The sequence below is a fragment of the Salmo salar genome, chromosome ssa10 (genome assembly GCF_905237065.1).
Source record: "Salmo salar chromosome ssa10, Ssal_v3.1, whole genome shotgun sequence".
NCBI classification, from domain to species: domain Eukaryota; kingdom Metazoa; phylum Chordata; class Actinopteri; order Salmoniformes; family Salmonidae; genus Salmo; species Salmo salar.
Window position 1 is genome coordinate 50,065,163 of NC_059451.1, and position 25,437 is coordinate 50,090,599.

The window sequence follows — 25,437 nt, forward strand, 5'->3', positions numbered from 1 at the left end:
CACGCATCGATCTTCATGGCACCAGAATAAGACACTCAATGTTTATTAGAAAGGAGCATCAAGCTCATCACTGTACACCTTCACCACCCTGTTAACTTCATCATAACTTATTTCATCCGTAGACTAATAAACTGCATGGTTTCCTGAGTCCTAGTGGGAGGATCACATATCATATCATCGCGTGACTCCAAGCTTACTTCCATATGATGCTTTTTATATAAATATTTGCGTTTCCACTGCCATTTCTCACATAATTAATTTTACTGACACAAAAAGATCACACCATGTCGCACGAACAAATTATCTGTCTGCATTTTTATAAAATTGTACCGAAACTGTTTCCATCACAGGTGTCGTGATTTCTTTTTATAAGGTATGACTTTACTGGCAGAAAAAACGTGGTTTGTGGTACTGTTAATATGAACTTATCAGGGGTAGACGGCTTAAGTCGACTTAATAACCTTCATCTCCTTTCACCTCAGCCTTATCCAATCTAGGATTCAGTTAGTGAGAGCTTTCTATGTATCCCTATTCAGAAAGTTCAACGCCTCTCCATCCATAAAAACGAAGCATAATAAAATAGAGCCAGGGGCCAACCTTGTTTGGGTGTGTTTCAAGTAAAGAAAGAAAGCAGCTCTCTCTGATATTGATTGAAGCCAAACGCTTTCTTTGGAGTATGTATGTACCTAATTGCGGCTGCGGAGAGGCTACGTGCATGTGGCGTCCATTACGGCTCCAGCTGACCACTGGCCCGGCTCTGGAGGGGTCAGGGGTCACAGACTTCCTTAGTTACTTGGCCCACTCCCAGACAGGGCCCCTCCGCTGCCCCCTCTGCTGCCCAGCCCTTAATGGCTTTTTCCCTCAATTTCACACATAATATTTCAGATTTATTGACTATTAGAAATGCTACCTCGCCAGTAGCGCTTCCGCTTGGTGAAAAAGTGAAAGATTTACAAATAGAGAGAATAATTGGTAAAAGGGTGAAAAAAGGATGTGTGTAATCTTCTGAGAAAGATTTCTGCCGTGTTTTTATTGGAAACATCAGATGAGACATAGTTGAAGGTCCTGTGCTAATTGTTTTTCTTCTAAATTTGTCCTGCTACGCACACTGGGAATGTTCACTACTGACGGTGGTAGTAAATATAGTCTTTCACATAAATCATTTTTCAATAAAGTTTGACTTGTGATTTTCTAAAATAAGTCTATTTCTGTTGATTATTTTGGTTGAATTAAATTACTTTTGATCAAATAAAAATATGACAGACAAATGTTACTGAATAAAACATTAAACATTTGCATCAATGCTACATATTTCTTGTTGAGTATTGAAATTAAATGAAAATATCATGCAGCTGATATAATAAATGTATTCTGACTTTCCTAGCCATCATCTGTTTAGGGTTATTGCCTGGATATTAAGTACATTTATAGAAGGAAATAAATCATTTTTATAATGTTAAATTATAATGTTGTAGTATAATGTTAAATCGTTTTTTTTTCTTCAACAAATAAAATAACTATTGGCTCTTAATATGTGTTCATTAGTGCCATTGATTTGAGTTAAATGAGTTTTTCTGTTTATTTGTGGCAATGGTCTGAAAAGGTTTCTGGGTTCTTAAGCTAAGGAAAGTTTTAGACACTTTTCTATAGATGCTACTAATATAGGACTCTGAGTTCTATGTGTTTTATTAAAACCAACTTGTTGACGGCTGTACAGAATAAAGAATGTGCATTTTGAACCACAGTGCTGTTCTGAAGATCAACGTGCTTTCATTATTTATTGTTTTTATATCCTTTTTCAGACTTCTCCTACAGTGTGTTATACAGATACGGTATTAATTGGGGTGTAGTGTGGTTGTTTACCCTGCTAGTCATTAAAAGTATCCAAGAATAGCAAATTAAGCAGCCATTAATTCCGAAGACAGACAATGTTTGAATGAATCCCATTTTTATTTGATCCCGTAGACTTCATATCAAAAACTAGAGGATTTTAAAAAAAAAGTGTTTTTCTTTTAGTGTGTTTTACACATTCGAGGGAGGATTTGAGAACATGTTCATTTTCAGACGCAACTCTTTCAGATCGCAATGTAATTCCCTCTGTTCTCTTTCCCGCTGCGTTGTTGACACACTGTTCCTTACATTTCTTCCATTCCTATATTTGATTGTCTGTGTTCCCAATCAAGGTGGGAAGTTTACCCAGTGCACACCTCCTTGTTGTATTTTAAGACTGCGGTTGGAAGTTAACAAATGAAGTAGAGGGAGAGAGATTGTGTGTTCAAAGATCACGTGGCACTGTTAATCAAACACCACAGCTTTAATTGGAAGTTCAGCCTCCGACATTCACAGAAAACAACATCATCGGCAGCCAACGTTGCTACTCAGCCCCCCCCCTCAGACAGAGGAATGTACTATCCTGTCTCACTAACAGTCACACTGAGTCCTGTAGACAGTGAACGATCATCACTCAACACACCAAGCTGACATTTAAATCAGGAGAAAGATTTCTCTACTTACATGTTTCTGCTTCGTCCACAATAAGCCACAGCCACAGCTGTCTATACTGTGAAGACAGATGAGGGCCAGGTGTGTGTGTGTTTCACCTCCAGCAACCCATTCCCACTGTGAAACAGCTGCATTACTTCCCCACCTATAAGCTAACTGCCTCTGTGATTGGCTTGTACTGTAAGACCAGTACTGTACTGAGCTGCTCTTATTAATGAAGCCTAATGAACATGAGTTAAAAAGGAAGGTTATCGCCAGGTAACCATTTTTATTACGATCTGATGATGAATCATGCATTTTATTTGTAATTTGTGTCCCCCTCCCTCCCTCGATCTGGAGCTGTCTCTCTCTCTGTCGGTCTCTCTGTGTTGGTGCTCTGGTCCTCTCTGTATTAGACCCAGGGAGGACATTTAGATATGTTTAATTATGTAAAACTCCCAGCTCATCCTGGAGCCTGCTATCCAGGGTCAGCCTGCTATCCAGGGTCAGCCTGCTATCCAGGGTCAGCCTGCTATCCAGGGTCAGCCTGCTATCCAGGGTCAGCCTGCTATCCAGGGTCAGCCTGCTATCCAGGGTCAGCCTGACAAAGTAGCCTCACTCCAGGGAGTAGCATCCACCATGAGATATCCCTATTAGTTCAAATGAAAACACACACACGGGAACACATGAAAGCACACACACACACACACACACACACACACACACACACACACACATGAATGCATAATGACACACAAAATCATCTGTTTGATGTGCTTATTTCACTGCAGGTAGTAAAATGCTGATGGATCTATATTCCTGCTCATTATGGGCTGTAGGTATCAGAGGCTTTGTTTGTTCTCCCGTGGGACTTGTAGCTACGCATCTCAACAGCAACAGGAACCAGGCTTGATATTAAAACCAACCCTCTCAGTCCTCTCATCTTAAATCACAGGTTGAGACTGATGGCCTTGGAAGTCATTGGTTTGCTTTGCAACTAGAGAAAACGGTTAATTAAAATAAAGATTATGGATATAAATAAACAAGCAGTTGAGTCCGTTTGTCTTGAATAACGTTGTTATTATGGTTAGTTTTATTACACCAGTTAATAGAGTTCAGCACCCTGAAGAATAGTTTTATATTGAGTATTATGTCAGATATTCTTTTTTTAATTTAAAGTTTGAAATATGAACAGTGTGTGTGTGTGTGTGTGTGTGTGTGTGTGTGTACACGTCTTTGTGCGTGAGTATATATGTGTACAATTCGGGCTGCAGCACATCAAAAGAAAGCGGGATGATTTTCATAACTATTTCTTTTTTCTTTGTAGTTCTTTAATTGCGTCCCCACGGCCTTCTTTCCCTGGACAGAATCTTAACAAAACATTATTTTTGTTTTAGAAGAGAAATCTCAACTTTCTACCGCAGCAGCAGTATCAGGGTCATCATTTGGGAGTGTTATATGTGCTGGTGCTAATTTTGGAGGGTGTGATTGATTTGAAAAATAGTTTCAGAGTTTGGAGAATTAATTCTTGCTGTCATCATTAATTGTATATAATTATGGTAAAGATTATTTTCTGTGTTGAATTACTGCTGGGTTTTAACTCCTATATCCACTCCAATCACTGCTGTCTAGTTTAAAATAGTTGTGAAATGCTTCATTATATTTCAGCCAAACACTTACTTTTGTTTTTCATTTCTTTACACACGTTTAGCCTGTCAAAATGCTGCTGGGTTTTAGCCTGTCAAAATGCTGCCTGGTTTTAGCCTGTCAAAATGCTGCCTGGTTTTAGCCTGTCAAAATGCTGCCTGGTTTTAGCCTGTCAACATGCTGCTGGGTTTTAGCCTGTCAAAATGCTGCTGGGTTTTAGCCTGTCAACATGCTGCTGGGTTTTAGCCTGTCAACACGCTGCTGGGTTTTAGCCTGTCAACATGCTGCTGGATTTTAGCCTGTCAAAATGCTGCCTGGTTTTAGCCTGTCAAAATGCTGCCTGGTTTTAGCCTGTCAACATGCTGCTGGGTTTTAGCCTGTCAACATGCTGCTGGGTTTTAGCCTGTCAAAATGCTGCCGGGTTTTAGCCTGTCAACATGCTGCTGGGTTTTAGCCTGTCAAAATGCTGCCTGGTTTTAGCCTGTCAACATGCTGCCTGGTTGTAGCCTGTCAAAATGCTGCCTGGTTTTAGCCTGTCAAAATGCTGCCTGGTTTTAGCCTGTCAACATGCTGCTGGGTTTTAGCCTGTCAAAATGCTGCTGGGTTTTAGCCTGTCAACATGCTGCTGGGTTTTAGCCTGTCAACACGCTGCTGGGTTTTAGCCTGTCAACATGCTGCTGGATTTTAGCCTGTCAAAATGCTGCCTGGTTTTAGCCTGTCAAAATGCTGCCTGGTTTTAGCCTGTCAACATGCTGCTGGGTTTTAGCCTGTCAACATGCTGCTGGGTTTTAGCCTGTCAAAATGCTGCCGGGTTTTAGCCTGTCAACATGCTGCTGGGTTTTAGCCTGTCAAAATGCTGCCTGGTTTTAGCCTGTCAACATGCTGCCTGGTTGTAGCCTGTCAACATGCTGCCTGGTTGTAGACTGTCAACATGCTGCCTGGTTGTAGCCTGTCACCATGCTGCTGGGTTTTAGCCTGTCAACATGCTGCTGGGTTTTAGCCTGTCAAAATGCTGCCGGGTTTTAGCCTGTCAACATGCTGCTGGGTTTTAGCCTGTCAAAATACTGCCTGGTTTTAGCTAGGGAGTCATACAGTATATGTTTTAACTGCTGTTGTAGATAAATATTGGTCAAATGTTTAGTAACAATTAGCCGTGCTGTATCTTTTGCCAGTGTAAAAGTCGTCAAGACAGTCGGTGCCTGAGCAGTACAGTGCGTGGTTTGACAGTCTGCTATGAAACGATGCTAGTGGATGTTAATTCCCATGTGTCTAGAGGACGCAGGCAGCAAAGCTACCAGCCAAGCCTCGTTATCCATGACAGCTGTACTGGGTTCTCCTGGTGTCCTTATGATGATGAAACTAGTCTCTGTTTCTCTAAATAACACTACTGTAGACGCTGCTATAGACAGTCAGGATGAGACTAGCTACTGATAAATCTAGTCTCTGTTTCTCTAAATAACACTACTGTAGACGCTGCTAGACAGTCTGGACAGGGAGAAGTAGGAGAGCTGAAGGACATGGCATTTTACTGCACTGGACACTTCAAGATTTTCTTTCTTTATGTTTGAAAATTGAACTCTTTGTACTCGTTTGTAAAATTATTTACCAATTGTTTATTGGATATTCTGAAGTTAATCAATGTTGAGTGTTCTGCCAAAATGCTATTATAAAGCAGTTTGTTTTTTATTTTGTATATAATTAAGTGTTTGTATAATTATCCATTACATTTGTCTGTGTATATTTGTCATCACATGATCACACGGAGAAGACCAGTTCAATCAGAAAAACTTGACAATAGTGTTACATGACATTGATGTGTGTGTGTGTGTGTGTGTAAACTACCCTAGCCCAGAGCCCAGTCTCTAGGATGATCCAGTTACTCTCCCATCTTCAGTAGCTAGTTTCATCCTTTACTGAGAGACAGAGATCACTACTGCACCTGCTAATTACCATCTCCAGTTGCTGCGTTTAAATAGAGATCTGTTCCCGGTCTGACCTGTGAACCCGTGCTCTTTATGCTAGCCACTTCAGTCCTTGTTATGGGGAGGCTGTGTCGGTTTAATGAGCCCTCGTGTCTGCCCTGTGTGGCTGTCGGCCGGCCTGCCGCTCCTCGGACCCACGCCTTTCATCCACAGCCATCCTCCCTTGATGTAAATTGAAAAGATCACAGCTATACGGGAAAGGCCTCTGCTTTATTACATTATTACTATCATAACTCAGGGTTTATTTAAGTCTTTCTTTCCTCTTCCCTCTTCTCTTCTCTCCTCTCTCTCTCTCTCTTCTCTCCTCTCTCTCTCTCTCTCTCTCTCTCTCTCTCCCCAGGCTCTCTCTCTCTCTCTCCCCAGGCTCTCTCTCTCTCTCTCTCCCAGGCTCTCTCTCCCAGTCTCTCTCTCCCAGCCTCTCTCTCCCAGCCTCTCTCTCCCAGCCTCTCTCTCCCAGACTCTCTCTCCCAGACTCTCTCTCCCAGACTCTCTCTCTCTCTCTCTCTCTCTCCCAGCCTCTCTCTCTCTCTCTTCTCTCTCCCAGCCTCTCTCTCTCCCAGCCTCTCTCTCTTCTCCCTCTCCCAGCCTCTCTCTCTCTTCTCTCTCTCTCTCTCCCAGCCTCTCTCTCTTCTCTCTCTCCCAGCCTCTCTTCTCCTTTCTTTCTCTCTATTTCTCTCTCTTTCTCTCTTTCTCTCTTTCTCTCTTCTCGCTCTCTTTCTTGCTCTCTTTCTTGCTCTCTTTCTTGCTCTCTTTCTTGCTCTCTTTCTTGCTCTTTCTTGCTCTCTTTCTCGCTCTCTTTCTCGCTCTCTCTCGCTCTCGCTCTCTCTCTCTCTTTCTCTCTCTTTCTTTCTCTCGCTCTCTCTCTTTCTCTCTTTCTCTTTCTCTCTCTCTCTCTTTCTCTCGCTCTCTCTTTCTCTCGCTCTCTCTCTCGCTCTTTCTCTCTTTCTCTCGCTCTCTCTCTCTTTCTCTCGCTCTCTCTCTCTCTCTTTCTCTCTTTCTTTCTCTTTCGCTCTTTCGCTCTGTCTCTCTCTTTTTCGCTTTCTCGCTTTCTCTTTTTCGCTTTCTCTTTTTCTCTTTCTCTCTCTCCCTCTTTCTCTCTTTCTCTCTCTCCCTCTTTCTCTCTTTCTCTCTCTCCCTCTTTCTTTCTTTCTCTTTCTTTCAATTCAATTCGCTTTATTGGCATGACGTAACAATGTACATATTGCCAAAGCTTATTTTGGATATTTACAATATAAAAATGAGAATCAAAATTGTCAACAGGACAACAGTAACGACAATAACCAAGGGTCAGAATAACCATACATTCAACAATAACAATAGCCATACAGTAGAGTACATGTGCAGGTTTATTGGTCTGTCAGACACTGTCCCTCAACTTATGGCAGGCAGGCAGCAATGTAGTGCGCTGCCAACACACAGCTCTCTGTGTCCTCCCCCAACAGGACGGGTAGCCTATCCTCATCATCTTTCTCTCTCTTTTTCTCTCTCTTTTTCTCTCTCTCTCTCCCTCTTTCTTCTCTCTCGTCCTTTCTCTTTCTCTCTCTCTCTCTTTCTCTCTCTGTCTTTCTCTCTCTCTCTTTCTCTATACATAATGCTATAGTTAATTGGACCCATTGGGGGAATCGGTCCCTTTCATCTGCTGGTAGTCAGTGTGACTTTACAGTAAAACATGTCACTGCCAAATAGGGTCATCACCTGTAGAGCAGGGTGTGTGTGGTTACAATATGATGGCTAATTAGTCTGACGGAGACCATTAGTGCTGCTGTATGCCTGATGAGATGTTACTGCACCAGCTAGCCTCTGTCTGTCTGTGTTGAGGTTGTTCTATGGCTTGTTTGGGCTTGTGTTTTTATTAGCTCATATTGTGATTGTTGCCTAAATGGGATTATTTAGGATTTTTTTCTGTCTTAAAGTAAACACTTTTTTTTTTTTTTTACAGTAAATTGTATAATTTATTGTTGTCACTTAACTATGTAATTTCCTTCCAAAACAAATCAAGACACATTTTCAAAATTGTAACTTGTGGCTAAAACAACATCATTCTAATTCTATTGTGAAACAGAACATCTTTCTGTGTCCCACCCTCTCATTAAAAAGTATTTGTAACCGTTCTCCTCTAAACGGTGATCTTCAGAACTCAGCGAACAGCAGAATCTACTTCTCCCTGCCTGGCAGTCTTCAGGGTATCAGCCCTCTCCTGCTAGACTGACTGACAGTCTGTTGTCTTTGATTCTTACACTGAAAAAAAAAGACCTTTTAATGATTAGCAGTGAGAGAAAAAAACGCACACAAACATGAAATATTAATTTCAGTAACAACTTTACATAAACATAAAGGCATTTAACAACAATGAGGGAGTGTGGAGATGACAGTTGTTCATTTAGCAGTGGTAAACTGCTGTTTATGCCTGGGAGGGAAGCAGGGAATGTTCCTGGTGGATAGTAGCAGGCAGGAAAGGACGGGGAAAGGGACAGGGTGGAGAGAGGCAGACTAAATCCCAGGGGAGGGAGAGCTGGGAGCTGAGTGGTTTGTTTCGTCTTTGTCCCAGTTCCAGAGTGCTACTCTCTCCGTTCCTGTCCTCTCAGTGAGATGGTGACTCTTAACACGCTGCTTCTCCTCCCTATACTTTCTGAAACTCAAACAATATTCTCCTAATATTACATAGAGTAGTGATTGTTTTGGTCTGGTCTCCTGAGGGTGTTAATTACTGAGAATGAATGACATCTTGCTGTACGTTACGTGGTGGTAAATGTGATGTATGTGTTCACATGGGAATCAATAGGTACAGTTCTTAGACTGTTAAACATTTCACAATATGCTTATCAACAACGTGGTCCTTAACACCAAGGGACATTTAATATTTTATGATTATGTACAAGACAGACCGGGAGATAAAGTACTATACAGTCCTCTTTTGCACAGACGGACAGACAGACAGACTTCAGAACAGGTGAAGAGGCTTTTGACAGTCCTTAGACCGTCCTGGTGGAGCAAGGGATGCTTTCTACTGTACTGTCCCCTACTGTACTGTCCCCTACTGTACTGTACTGCTTTCTACTGTACTGTTCCCTACTGTACTGTCCCCTACTGTACTGTACTGCTTTCTACTGTACTGTACTGTCCCCTACTGTACTGCTTTCTACTGTACTGTACTCTCCCCTACTGTACTGTGCGGTTCCCTACTGTACTCTCCCCTACTGTACTGTCCCCTACTGTACTGTACTGTACTGCTTTCTACTGTACTGTCCCCTACTGTACTGTACTGCTTTCTGTACTGTACTCTCCCCTACTGTACTGTCCCCTACTGTACTGTACTGCTTTCTACTGTACTGTTCCCTACTGTACTGTCCCCTACTGTACTGTACTGTTCCCTACTGTACTGTTCCCTACTGTACTGTTCCTGCCCCTACTGTACTGTTCCCTACTGTACTGTACTGTTCCCTACTGTACTGTACTGTTCCCTACTGTACTGTACTGTTCCCTACTGTACTGTACTCTCCCCTACTGTACTGTACTGTTCCCTACTGTACTGTTCTGTGCCCTACTGTACTGTACTGCTTTCTACTGTACTGTACTCTCCTGTACTGTGCTGTTCCCTACTGTACTGTTCTGTGCCCTACTGTACTGTCCCCTACTGTACTGTACTGCTTTCTACTGTACTGTTCCCTACTGTACTGTTCCTGCCCCTACTGTTCTGTGCCCTACTGTACTGTCCCCTACTGTACTGTTCTGTGCCCTACTGTACTGTCCCCTACTGTACTGTTCTGTCCCCTACTGTACTGTTCTGTCCCCTACTGTACTGTTCCCTACTGTACTGTCCCCTACTGTACTGTACTGTTCCCTACTGTACTGTTCTGTGCCCTACTGTACTGTCCCCTACTGTACTGTACTGCTTTCTACTGTACTGTACTCTCCTGTACTGTGCTGTTCCCTACTGTACTGTTCTGTGCCCTACTGTACTGTCCCCTACTGTACTGTACTGCTTTCTACTGTACTGTTCCTGCCCCTACTGTTCTGTGCCCTACTGTACTGTCCCCTACTGTACTGTTCTGTGCCCTACTGTACTGTCCCCTACTGTACTGTTCTGTCCCCTACTGTACTGTTCTGTTCCCTACTGTACTGTTCCCTACTGTACTGTTCCCTACTGTACTGTACTGTACTGGTCCCTACTGTACTGTACCCTACTGTACTGTACTCCTCCCTACTGTACTGTACCCTACTGTACTGTTCCCTACTGTGCTGTTCCCTACTGTACTGTCCCCTACTGTACTGTTCCCTACTGTGCTGTACTGTCCCCTACTGTACTGTTCCCTACTGTGCTGTACTGTTCCCCACTGTACTGTTCCCTACTGTTCTTCCCCTACTGTACTGTTCCCTACTGTTCTGTCCCCTACTGTACTGTTCCCTACTGTTCTGTACTGTACTGTTCCCTACTGTTCTGTCCTCCACTGTTCCCTACTGTACTGTTCCCTACTGTTCCCTACTGTACTGTTCTGTACTGTTCTGTCCTCCACTGTACTGTACTGTTCTGTCCTCCACTGTACTGTCCTCCACTGTTCCCTACTGTACTGTTCCCTACTGTTCTGTACAGAGAGAACTCAGCGCTCAGAAATAAATGAATTACAGCTCCTTCATGTCAGGAGACCATTGCAGGAGGATAGTACAGAGAGTGATGGAAACAGAGAAAGGGGAGAGAGAAGAGATTCAAAGAAATGAAGTAGAGAACGAGACAACTGTGGAATTTCTTTCTCACTCCCTCCCAAACTCCCCTCCTTCTCCCCCATCCCTCTCTCCTCTTTCCTCTCTCCTCCCATCCCTCTCCTTTTTCCTCTCTCCTCTTTCCCGCTCTCCTCCCCATCCCTCTCTCCTCCCCATCCCTCTCATCCCTCTTTCCTCTCTCCTCCCCATCCCTCTCTCCTCTTTCCTCCCCATCCCTCTCTCCTCTTTCCTCTCTCCTCTCCTCCCATCCCTCTTTCCTCTCCATCCCTCTCTCCTCTCTCCTCTTTCCTCTCCCATCCCTCTCTCTCCTCTCCTCCCCATCTCTCTTCTCTCCTCCCCCCATACCCCTCTCCTTCCATCCTCTTCTCAATTGACAGAGCAGCAGGTGCTCTCTGCAGCACAACAGATAAGCTTCTAGGAAGGAGAGAAGGAGAGAAGCTACACTTTATTTTCTGGGGATGACCCTTAAATGTGACTCTTCACACACAGAATGTATATTCCATTCCAGCTTCCAACTTCAGAGGTGTTCAATTAACTTTCCCTCCTCTCTCTCTCTCTCCCTCTCTCTCTCTCCTCCCTCTTTCTCTCATTCCCTTTCACCTCTCTCTCCTCCCTCTCTCTCTCTCTCTCTCTCTCTCTCTCTCTCTCTCTCTCTCTCTCTCTCTCTCTCTCTCTACCCCCTCTTTCTTTCTCTCTTTCCCTCTGTCTCCCTCTCTCTCAGCTCCACTCTCTGAAGAGTAAGCTGAAGAAGCAGTCGACAGCAACAGGAAGTGGAGTAGCGAGATCCTTCCTCCGCGCTCAGGCTGCTCTGTTTGGATCCTACAGAGACGCCCTCCGATACAAACCTGTAATAACCTAACCCTTACCCTTCAATACAAACCTGTAATAACCTAACCCTTACCCTTAGATACAAACCTGTAATAACCTAACCCTTACCCTTAGATACAAACCTGTAATAACCTAACCCTTACCCTTAGATACAAACCTGTAATAACCTAACCCTAACCCTTAGATACAAACCTGTAATAACCTAACCCTAACCCTTCAATACAAACCTGTAATAACCTGTAATAACCTAACCCTAACCCTTAGATACAAACCTGTGAGAACCTAACCCTTACCCTTCAATACAAACCTGTAATAACCTGTAATAACCTAACCCTTACCCTTAGATACAAACCTGTAATAACCTAACCCTTGCCCTTCAATACAAACCTGTAATAACCTAACCCTAACCTTTACCCTTCAATACAAACCTGTAATAACCTAACCCTAACCCTTCAATACAAACCTGTAATAACCTAACCCTTACCCTTCAATACAAACCTGTAATAACCTAACCCTAACCCTTACCCTTAGATACAAACCTGTAATAACCTATCCCTAACCCTTACCCTTAGATACAAACCTGTAATAACCTATCCCTAACCCTTACCCTTAGATACAAACCTGTAATAACCTATCCCTAACCCTTACCCTTAGATACAAACCTGTAATAACCTTACCCTAACCCAGTGCTTCTCAATTATTTTCTGTTACGCCCCCCCCTAGGAAGAAGTAAACATTTCGCGCCCCCCAACTCTCCGCCGCGACTGTAAATAGTATCATTTGTCTATAAAATTGTTATAAGTACACCTCTGCATAACATTGTATCCTTATTAACATTAAATAAAACAAAAAAAGAAAAAAGAAAGAAATATAGATCAACTTACAACAAAGAATAACTTTATTAACATTGTTTTTTAGTCTGTAACAAAGACTTAAAGTGCATGAATTTGCCTGAAATTTAAAACATTTTTGACCATTTGATATTGAAAAATAAAATTAAATATAATCAATAAATAATAATAAATTCAAATTGATCAGCAACATTAACTCAGGAGCACAATATATGAAACACTTTGACCTATAAAACAAAAATGAATAAAACAATTTGTGCTGATTTTTTTGTAATCAAAATGAGGAAGTCAGGATTAGTGGCTACAATGAGCACGTTTTGCAGAGCACAGCTTTTCGAAGCGGGGTTTGAAGCATGATACTGCAACTCTCAGCTCCTGCTCAATGTTTAGCTGGGACCTGTACTTGGTCTTCAGTGCAGCAACAGCAGAGAAGCCAGTCTCACAAAGATAAGATGTTGCAAAAGGAAGAAGAATGCCCATGGCCCTCTGCCCTAAGAGTGGATACTGCCTCTCTACACTCAGCCAGAATTCACTCAGTGTCTGTGATGTGAACCTCAGTCTCAATGTGGAGTCAGACGTCATATCAATGAACTGGTCCTCCTCTGCAGAGCTGAAACCAGTTGGAGCTGGATCCTCACACGGGGAGTTTGTCATGTCAAAACGTACAGAAGCGATAAACAAACAGTCTTTGTTGCTGTCAGTTGCTTCATCGAACTGTAAGGCAAAACGTTTGTCTTTGAGTTTATCTACCAGCTGTTCTTTAAGATCGTTAGCAATGTCATTTATACGTCTGGCGACAGTGTCATTGGACAGAGGGATCGTTTTTATTTTTGCAGCACTTGCGTCATCCAGCATGACAGAGACCATGTCTAATGCTGCAGGCAGTATCAGCTCCTCTGCTATGGAGTGGGGTTTTTTGCACTGAGCAATTTGGTATGCCACCTTATATGATGCTAACAGTGCTCGCTGGTTTACTGAAGTAACATTCACAAAGCGGGATGATTGTTGGCAATATTCGGCACGTTTTCGCTGAAAAAACTCAAGCGGCTTATCAGCGTGATTGGGGTGTAATGTCTTTAAGTGACGCCTTCATTTATTTGGCTTCATGCTGGCCGCTGCCAATATTTAAGACATTTAGACACAGTAAACATACCGGTCTTTCCTCGTCTCCCACCGTAGTCACAGTGAAGCCAAGCGCTACATACGCTTCGTCATATTTCCTCGTCTTAGCTTTCGGGAAACTTACGTTTGTCTCATTATCCGTCTTTCTCTGCCTTTCTTTTCATCCCTGTTAAATATTTTTCCATGGTGTCTCTTAAGGGTTTGTTATCTGCACTTCATATCTCCTGCTCTGTGCTGTGTACTCTTGTTCGGTGCAAAAAACCCTACTCCCTGTGGCAAAAAAAAGCATGTTCCCCGGGGTCACACGCGCCCCCCCCAGCATCGCTCTGAGCCCCCCCAGGGGGGCGCGCCCCAATATTTGAGAAGGACTGCCCTAACCCTTACCCTTCAATACAAACCTGTGAGAACCTATCCCTAACCCTTCAATACAAACCTGTAATAACCTAACCCTAACCCTTACCCTTCAATACAAACCTGTAATAACCTATCCCTAACCCTTACCCTTAGATACAAACCTGTAATAACCTAACCCTTACCCTTCAATACAAACCTGTAATAACCTATCCCTAACCCTTACCCTTCGATACAAACCTGTAATAACCTAACCCTAACCCTTACCCTTCAATACAAACCTGTAATAACCTAACCCTAACCCTTAGATACAAACCTGTAATAACCTATCCCTATCCCTTACCCTTAGATACAAACCTGTAATAACCTATCCCTAACCCTTACCCTTCAATACAAACCTGTGAGAACCTATCCCTAACCCTTCAATACAAACCTGTTATAACCTAACCCTTGCCCTTCAATACAAACCTGTAATAACCTAACCCTAACCTTTATCCTTCAATACAAACCTGTAATAACCTAACCCTAACCCTTGCCCTTCAATACAAACCTGTAATAACCTAACCCTAACCTTTACCCTTCAATACAAACCTGTAATAACCTAACCCTAACCTTTACCCTTCAATACAAACCTGTAATAACCTAACCCTAACCCTTACCCTTCAATACAAACCTGTGAGAACCTAACCCTTACCCTTAGATACAAACCTGTAATAACCTAACCCTAACCCTTACCCTTCGATACAAACCTGTGAGAACCTAACCCTAACCTTTACCCTTCAATACAAACCTGTAATAACCTATCCCTAACCCTTACCCTTAGATACAAACCTGTAATAACCTTCCCGTACCTGTCCCTTCAATACAAACCTGTGAGAACCTAACCCTAACGTCAATACAAACCTGTAATAACCTATCCCTAACCCTTACCCTTCGATACAAACCTGTGAGAACCTAACCCTAACCCTTACCCTTAGATACAAACCTGTGAGAACCTAACCCTAACCCTTCAATACAAACCTGTAATAACCTAACCCTAACCCTTCAATACAAACCTGTGAGAACCTAACCCTTACACTTCAATACAAACCTGGGAGAACCTAACCCTAACCCTTACCCTTCAATACAAACCTGTGAGAACCTAACCCTAACCTTTCAATACAAACCTGTAATAACCTAACCCTAACCCTTCGATACAAACCTGTGAGAACCTAACCCTAACCCTTCAATACAAACCTGTAATAACCTAACCCTAACCCTTCAATACAAACCTGTAATAACCTAACCCTAACCCTTCAATACAAACCTGTAAGAACCTAACCCTTACACTTCAATACAAACCTGTAAGAACCTAACCCTAACCCTTACCCTTCAATACAAACCTGTGAGAACCTAACCCTAACCTTTCAATACAAACCTGTAATAACCTAACCCTAACCCTTCGATACAAACCTGTGAGAACCTAACCCTAACCCTTCAATACAAACCTGTAATAACCTAACCCTAACCCTTCGATACAAACCTGTGAGAACCTAACCCTTACCCTTCAATACAAACTTGTGAGAACCTAACCCTAACCCTTCAATACAAACCTGTAATAACCTAACCCTAACCCTTGGATACAAACCTGTGAGAACCTAACCCTAACCCTTCAATACAAACCTGTAATAACCTAACCCTAACCCTTCGATACAAACCTGTAAGAACCTAACCCTAACCCTTCAATACAAACCTGTAATAACCTAACCCTAACCCTAACCCTTCGATACAAACCTGTGAGAACCTAACCCTTACCCTTCAATACAAACCTGTAATAACCTAACCCTAACCCTTCCCTCAGATACAAACCTGTAATAACCTAACCCTAACCCTTCAATACAAACCTGTAATAACCTAACCCTTACCCTCAGATACAAACCTGTAATAACCTAACCCTTACCCTTCAATACAAACCTGTAATAACCTAACCCTAACCCTTACCCTCAGATACAAACCTGTAAGAACCTAACCCTTACCCTTCAATACAAACCTGTAATAACCTAACCCTAACCCTTCAATACAAACCTGTAATCACCTAACCCTAACCCTTCAATACAAACCTGTAATAACCTAACCCTAACCCTTACCCTCAGATACAAACCTGTAATAACCTATCCCTAACCCTTACCCTTAGATACAAACCTGTAATAACCTAACCCTAACCCTTACCCTCAGATACAAACCTGTAATAACCTAACCCTAACCCTTCAATACAAACCTGTAATAACCTAACCCTTACCCTTCAATACAAACCTGTAATCACCTAACCCTAACCCTTACCCTTCAATACAAACCTGTGAGAACCTAACCCTAACCCTTCAATACAAACCTGTGAGAACCTAACCCTAACCCTGTAACAATCAACAAACCTGTAATAACCTAACCCTAACCCTTCAATACAAACCTGTTATAACCTAACCCTTGCCCTTCAATACAAACCTGTAATAACCTAACCCTAACCCTTCAATACAAACCTGTTATAACCTAACCCTTGCCCTTCAATACAAACCTGTAATAACCTAACCCTAACCTTTACCCTTCAATACAAACCTGTAATAACCTATCCCTAACCTTTACCCTTCAATACAAACCTGTAATAACCTAACCCTAACCTTTACCCTTCAATACAAACCTGTAATAACCTAACCCTAACCTTTACCCTTCAATACAAACCTGTAATAACCTAACCCTAACCCTTACCCTTCAATACAAACCTGTGAGAACCTAACCCTTACCCTTAGATACAAACCTGTAATAACCTAACCCTTACCCTTCAATACAAACCTGTAATAACCTAACCCTAATCCTTAGATACCAACCTGTAATAACCTAACCCTAACCCTTCAATACAAACCTGTAATAACCTAACCCTAACCCTTCAATACAGACCTGTAATAACCTAACCCTAACCCTTACCCTTCAATACAAACCTGTAATAACCTAACCCTTACCCTTAGATACCAACCTGTAATAACCTAACCCTTACCCTTCAATACAAACCTGTAATAACCTAACCCTAACCCTTCAATACAAACCTGTAATAACCTAACCCTAACCCTTCAATACAAACCTGTAATAACCTAACCCTTACCCTTCAATACAGACCTGTAATAACCTAACCCTAACCTTTACCCTTCAATACAAACCTGTAATAACCTAACCCTAACCCTTACCCTTCAATACAAACCTGTAATAACCTAACCCTAACCCTTCAATACAAACCTGTAATAACCTATCCCTAACCCTGTAATAACCTAACCCTAACCCTTACCCCTTAGATACAAACCTGTAATAACCTAACCCTTACCCTTCAATACAAACCTGTAATAACCTAACCCTTACCCTTCAATACAAACCTGTAATCACCTAACCCTTACCCTTCAATACAAACCTGTAATAACCTAACCCTAACCTTTACCCTTCAATACAGACCTGTAATAACCTAACCCTAACCCTTAGATACAAACCTGTAATAACCTATCCCTAACCCTTCAATACAAACCTGTAATAACCTAACCCTTACCCTTCAATACAAACCTGTAATAACCTAACCCTAACCCTTCAATACAAACCTGTAATAACCTAACCCTTACCCTTCAATACAAACCTGTAATAACCTAACCCTAACCCTTCAATACAAACCTGTAATAACCTAACCCTAACCTTTACCCTTCAATACAGACCTGTAATAACCTAACCCTAACCCTTAGATACAAACCTGTAATAACCTATCCCTAACCCTTACCCTTCAATACAAACCTGTAATAACCTAACCCTAACCCTTAGATACAAACCTGTAATAACCTATCCCTAACCCTTAGATACAAACCTGTAATAACCTAACCCTAACCCTTCAATACAAACCTGTAATAACCTAACCCTTACCCTTCAATACAAACCTGTAATAACCTTACCCTAACCCTTACCCTTCAATACAAACCTGTAATAACCTAACCCTAACCCTTACCCTTCAATACAAACCTGTAATAACCTAACCCTAACCCTTAGATACAAACCTGTAATAACCTATCCCTATCCCTTACCCTTAGATACAAACCTGTAATAACCTATCCCTAACCCTTACCCTTCAATACAAACCTGTGAGAACCTATCCCTAACCCTTCAATACAAACCTGTTATAACCTAACCCTTGCCCTTCAATACAAACCTGTAATAACCTAACCCTAACCTTTATCCTTCAATACAAACCTGTAATAACCTAACCCTAACCCTTGCCCTTCAATACAAACCTGTAATAACCTAACCCTAACCTTACCCTTCAATACAAACCTGTAATAACCTAACCCTAACCTTTACCCTTCAATACAAACCTGTAATAACCTAACCCTAACCCTTACCCTTCAATACAAACCTGTGAGAACCTAACCCTTACCCTTAGATACAAACCTGTAATAACCTAACCCTAACCCTTACCCTTCGATACAAACCTGTGAGAACCTAACCCTAACCTTTACCCTTCAATACAAACCTGTAATAACCTATCCCTAACCCTTACCCTTAGATACAAACCTGTAATAACCTTACCGTAACCGTTACCCTTCAATACAAACCTGTGAGAACCTAACCCTAACCCTTCAATACAAACCTGTAATAACCTATCCCTAACCCTTACCCTTCGATACAAACCTGTGAGAACCTAACCCTAACCCTTACCCTTAGATACAAACCTGTGAGAACCTAACCCTAACCCTTCAATACAAACCTGTGAGAACCTAACCCTTACACTTCAATACAAACCTGGGAGAACCTAACCCTAACCCTTCAATACAAACCTGTAATAACCTAACCCTAACCCTTCAATACAAACCTGTAATAACCTAACCCTAACCCTTCAATACAGACCTGTAATAACCTAACCCTAACCCTACCCTTCAATACAAACCTGTAATAACCTAACCCTAACCCTTACCCTTAGATACCAACCTGTAATAACCTAACCCTTACCCTTCAATACAAACCTGTAATAACCTAACCCTAACCCTTCAATACAAACCTGTAATAACCTAACCCTAACCCTTCAATACAAACCTGTAATAACCTAACCCTTACCCTCAGATACAAACCTGTAATAACCTAACCCTTACCCTTCAATACAAACCTGTAATAACCTAACCCTAACCCTTACCCTCAGATACAAACCTGTAAGAACCTAACCCTTACCCTTCAATACAAACCTGTAATAACCTAACCCTAACCCTTCAATACAAACCTGTAATCACCTAACCCTAACCCTAACCCTTCAATACAAACCTGTAATAACCTAACCCTAACCCTTACCCTCAGATACAAACCTGTAATAACCTATCCCTAACCCTTACCCTTAGATACAAACCTGTAATAACCTAACCCTAACCCTTACCCTCAGATACAAACCTGTAATAACCTAACCCTAACCCTTCAATACAAACCTGTAATAACCTAACCCTTACCCTTCAATACAAACCTGTAATCACCTAACCCTAACCCTTACCCTTCAATACAAACCTGTGAGAACCTAACCCTAACCCTTCAATACAAACCTGTGAGAACCTAACCCTAACCCTGTAATAACCTAACCCTAACCCTTCAATACAAACCTGTAATAACCTTACCCTTCAATACAAACCTGTAATAACCTATCCCTAACCCTTCAATACAAACCTGTTATAACCTAACCCTTGCCCTTCAATACAAACCTGTAATAACCCAACCCTTGCCCTTCAATACAAACCTGTAATAACCTAACCCTAACCCTTGCCCTTCAATACAAACCTGTAATAACCTAACCCTAACCTTTACCCTTCAATACAAACCTGTAATAACCTATCCCTAACCTTTACCCTTCAATACAAACCTGTAATAACCTAACCCTAACCTTTACCCTTCAATACAAACCTGTAATAACCTAACCCTAACCTTTACCCTTCAATACAAACCTGTAATAACCTAACCCTAACCCTTACCCTTCAATACAAACCTGTGAGAACCTAACCCTTACCCTTAGATACAAACCTGTAATAACCTAACCCTTACCCTTCAATACAAACCTGTAATAACCTAACCCTAATCCTTAGATACCAACCTGTAATAACCTAACCCTAACCCTTCAATACAAACCTGTAATAACCTAACCCTAACCCTTCAATACAGACCTGTAATAACCTAACCCTAACCCTTACCCTTCAATACAAACCTGTAATAACCTAACCCTAACCCTTACCCTTAGATACCAACCTGTAATAACCTAACCCTTACCCTTCAATACAAACCTGTAATAACCTAACCCTAACCCTTCAATACAAACCTGTAATAACCTAACCCTAACCCTTCAATACAAACCTGTAATAACCTAACCCTTACCCTTCAATACAGACCTGTAATAACCTAACCCTAACCTTTACCCTTCAATACAAACCTGTAATAACCTAACCCTAACCCTTACCCTTCAATACAAACCTGTAATAACCTAACCCTAACCCTTAGATACCAACCTGTAATAACCTAACCCTAACCCTTCAATACAAACCTGTAATAACCCTAACCCTTACCCTTGATACAAACCTGTAATAACCTAACCCTTACCCTTCAATACAAACCTGTAATAACCTAACCCTTACCCTTCAATACAAACCTGTAATCACCTAACCCTTACCCTTCAATACAAACCTGTAATAACCTAACCCTAACCTTTACCCTTCAATACAGACCTGTAATAACCTAACCCTAACCCTTAGATACAAACCTGTAATAACCTATCCCTAACCCTTCAATACAAACCTGTAATAACCTAACCCTTACCCTTCAATACAAACCTGTAATAACCTAACCCTAACCCTTCAATACAAACCTGTAATAACCTAACCCTTACCCTTCAATACAAACCTGTAATAACCAAACCCTAACCCTTCAATACAAACCTGTAATAACCTAACCCTAACCTTTACCCTTCAATACAGACCTGTAATAACCTAACCCTAACCCTTAGATACAAACCTGTAATAACCTATCCCTAACCCTTACCCTTCAATACAAACCTGTAATAACCTAACCCTAACCCTTAGATACAAACCTGTAATAACCTATCCCTAACCCTTAGATACAAACCTGTAATAACCTAACCCTAACCCTTCAATACAAACCTGTAATAACCTAACCCTTACCCTTCAATACAAACCTGTAATAACCTTACCCTAACCCTTACCCTTCAATACAAACCTGTAATAACCTAACCCTAACCCTTACCCTTCAATACAAACCTGTAATAACCTAACCCTAACCCTTAGATACAAACCTGTAATAACCTATCCCTATCCCTTACCCTTAGATACAAACCTGTAATAACCTATCCCTAACCCTTACCCTTCAATACAAACCTGTGAGAACCTATCCCTAACCCTTCAATACAAACCTGTTATAACCTAACCCTTGCCCTTCAATACAAACCTGTAATAACCTAACCCTAACCTTTATCCTTCAATACAAACCTGTAATAACCTAACCCTAACCCTTGCCCTTCAATACAAACCTGTAATAACCTAACCCTAACCTTTACCCTTCAATACAAACCTGTAATAACCTAACCCTAACCTTACCCTTCAATACAAACCTGTAATAACCTAACCCTAACCCTTACCCTTCAATACAAACCTGTGAGAACCTAACCCAACCTTACCCTTCAATACAAACCTGTAATAACCTAATCCTAACCCTTAGATACAAACCTGTAATAACCTAACCGTAACCCCCCTTCAATACAAACCTGTGAGAACCTAACCCTAACCCTTCAATACAAACCTGTAATAACCTATCCCTAACCCTTACCCTTCGATACAAACCTGTGAGAACCTAACCCTAACCCTTACCCTTAGATACAAACCTGTGAGAACCTAACCCTAACCCTTCAATACAAACCTGTGAGAACCCAACCCTTACACTTCAATACAAACCTGGGAGAACCTAACCCTAACCCTTACCCTTCAATACAAACCTGTGAGAACCTAACCCTAACCTTTCAATACAAACCTGTAATAACCTAACCCTAACCCTTCGATACAAACCTGTGAGAACCTAACCCTAACCCTTCAATACAAACCTGTAATAACCTAACCCTAACCCTAACCCTTCGATACAAACCTGTGAGAACCTAACCCTTACCCTTCAATACAAACCTGTAATAACCTAACCCTAACCCTTACCCTCAATTACAAACCTGTAATAACCTATCCCTAACCCTTACCCTTAGATACAAACCTGTAATAACCTAACCCTAACCCTTACCCTCAGATACAAACCTGTAATAACCTAACCCTTACCCTTCAATACAAACCTGTAATAACCTAACCCTAACCCTTCAATACAAACCTGTAATAACCTAACCCTAACCCTAACCCTTCAATACAAACCTGTAATAACCTACCTAACCCTTACCCTCAGATACAAACCTGTAATAACCTATCCCTAACCCTTACCCTTAGATACAAACCTGTAATAACCTAACCCTAACCCTTACCCTCAGATACAAACCTGTAATAACCTAACCCTTACCCTTCAATACAAACCTGTAATAACCTAACCCTTACCCTTCAATACAAACCTGTAATCACCTAACCCTAACCCTTACCCTTCAATACAAACCTGTGAGAACCTAACCCTAACCCTTCAATACAAACCTGTGAGAACCTAACCCTAACCCTTCAATACAAACCTGTAATAACCTTACCCTTCAATACAAACCTGTAATAACCTATCCCTAACCCTTCAATACAAACCTGTTATAACCTAACCCTTGCCCTTCAATACAAACCTGTAATAACCTAACCCTAACCTTTACCCTTCAATACAAACCTGTAATAACCTAACCCTAACCCCCTTCAATACAAACCTGTAACAACCTAACCTTTACCCTTCAATACAAACCTGTAATAACCTAACCCTAACCTTTACCCTTCAATACAAACCTGTAATAACCTAACCCTAACCCTTACCCTTCAATACAAACCTGTGAGAACCTAACCCTTACCCTTAGATACAAACCTGTAATAACCTAACCCTTACCCTTCAATACAAACCTGTAATAACCCAACCCTAACCCTTAGATACAAACCTGTAATAACCCAACCCTAACCCTTCAATACAAACCTGTAATAACCAACCCTAACCCTTCAATACAGACCTGTAATAACCTAACCCTAACCCTTACCCTTCAGATACAAACCTGTAATAACCCAACCCTTACCCTTCAATACAAACCTGTAATAACCCAACCCTAACCCTTCGATACAAACCTGTAATAACCTAACCCTAACCCTTCAATACAAACCTGTAATAACCTAACCCTTACCCTTCAATACAGACCTGTAATAACCTAACCCTAACCCTTACCCTTCAATACAAACCTGTAATAACCTAACCCTAACCTTACCCTTCAATACAAACCTGTAATAACCTAACCCTAACCCTTCGATACAAACCTGTAATAACCTAACCCTAACCCTTCAATACAAACCTGTAACAACCTAACCTAACCCTTCAATACAAACCTGTAATAACCTAACCCTTACCCTTCAATACAAACCTGTAATAACCTAACCCTAACCCTTCAGATACAAACCTGTAATAACCTAATCCTTACCCTTCAATACAAACCTGTAATAACCTAACCCTAACCCTTCAATACAAACCTGTAATAACCTAACCCTAACCCTTACCCTTCAATACAGACCTGTAATAACCTAACCCTAACCCTTCAGATACAAACCTGTAATAACCTAACCCTAACCCTTACCCTTCAATACAAACCTGTAATAACCTAACCCTAACCCTTCGATACAAACCTGTAATAACCTAACCCTAACCCTTCAGATACAAACCTGTAATAACCCTAACCCTTCAGATACAAACCTGTAATAACCTAACCCTTACCCTTCAATACAAACCTGTAACAACCTAACCCTTACCCTTCAATACAAACCTGTAATAACCTAACCCTAACCCTTCAATACAAACCTGTAACAACCTAACCCTAACCCTTAGATACAAACCTGTAATAACCTCTAACCCTTACCCTTAGATACAAACCTGTAATAACTCCTAACCCTTACCCTTCAATACAAACCTGTAATAACCTAACCCTAACCCTTCAATACAAACCTGTAATAACCTAACCCTTACCCTTCAATACAAACCTGTAATAACCTAACCCTAACCTTTACCCTTCAATACAAACCTGTAATAACCTAACCCTAACCCTTACCCTTCAATACAAACCTGTGAGAACCTAACCAACCTTACCCTTCGATACAAACCTGCAATAACCAACCCTTACCCTTCAATACAAACCTGTAATAACCTAACCCTAACTTAGATACCAACCTGTAATAACCTAACCCTAACCCTGCAATACAAACCTGTAATAACCTAACCCTAACCCTTCAATACAGACCTGTAATAACCTAACCCTAACCCTTACCCTTCAATACAAACCTGTAATAACCTAACCCTAACCCTTACCCTTAGATACCAACCTGTAATAACCTAACCCTTACCCTTCAATACAAACCTGTAATAACCTAACCCTAACCCTTCAATACAAACCTGTAATAACCTAACCCTAACCCTTCAATACAAACCTGTAATAACCTAACCCTTACCCTTCAATACAGACCTGTAATAACCTAACCCTAATCCTTAGATACCAACCTGTAATAACCTAATCCTAACCCTTCAATACAAACCTGTAATAACCAAACCCTAACCCTTCAATACAAACCTGTAATAACCCTAACCCTTACCCTTCAATACAGACCTGTAATAACCTAACCCTAACCCTTATATACAAACCTGTAATAACCTATCCCTAACCCTTACCCTTCAATACAAACCTGTAATAACCTAACCCTTACCCTTACCCCTTAGATACAAACCTGTAATAACCTAACCCTTACCCTTCAATACAAACCTGTAATAACCTAACCCTTACCCTTCAATACAAACCTGTAATCACCTAACCCTTACCCTTCAATACAAACCTGTAATAACCTAACCCTAACCTTTACCCTTCAATACAGACCTGTAATAACCTAACCCTAACCCTTAGATACAAACCTGTAATAACCTATCCCTAACCCTTCAATACAAACCTGTAATAACCTAACCCTAACCTTCAAACAAACCTGTAATAACCTAACCCTAACCCTTACCCTTCAATACAAACCTGTAATAACCTAACCCTAACCCTTCGATACAAACCTGTAATAACCTAACCCTAACCCTTACCCTTCAATACAGACCTGTAATAACCTAACCCTAACCCTTAGATACAAACCTGTAATAACCTATCCCTAACCCTTACCGATACAAACCTGTAATAACCTAACCCTAACCCTTCGATACAAACCTGTAATAACCTAACCCTAACC

At 41.3% G+C, this 25,437-nt stretch overlaps 1 protein-coding gene across 3 annotated transcripts in view; it reads left to right on the forward strand.

Moving 5' to 3' along the window:
• The window catches only part of LOC106560563 (DENN domain-containing protein 1B), a 259,880-nt gene that overhangs the window by 155,551 nt on the left and 78,892 nt on the right, over window positions 1–25,437 (forward strand). For all 3 annotated transcript variants that reach the window (XM_014123560.2, XM_045687897.1, XM_045687898.1), the window contains one exon: window positions 11,551–11,676. In XM_014123560.2, coding sequence (XP_013979035.2) covers window positions 11,551–11,676 — 126 coding nt within the window. The remainder of the gene's footprint in view (window positions 1–11,550; window positions 11,677–25,437) is intronic.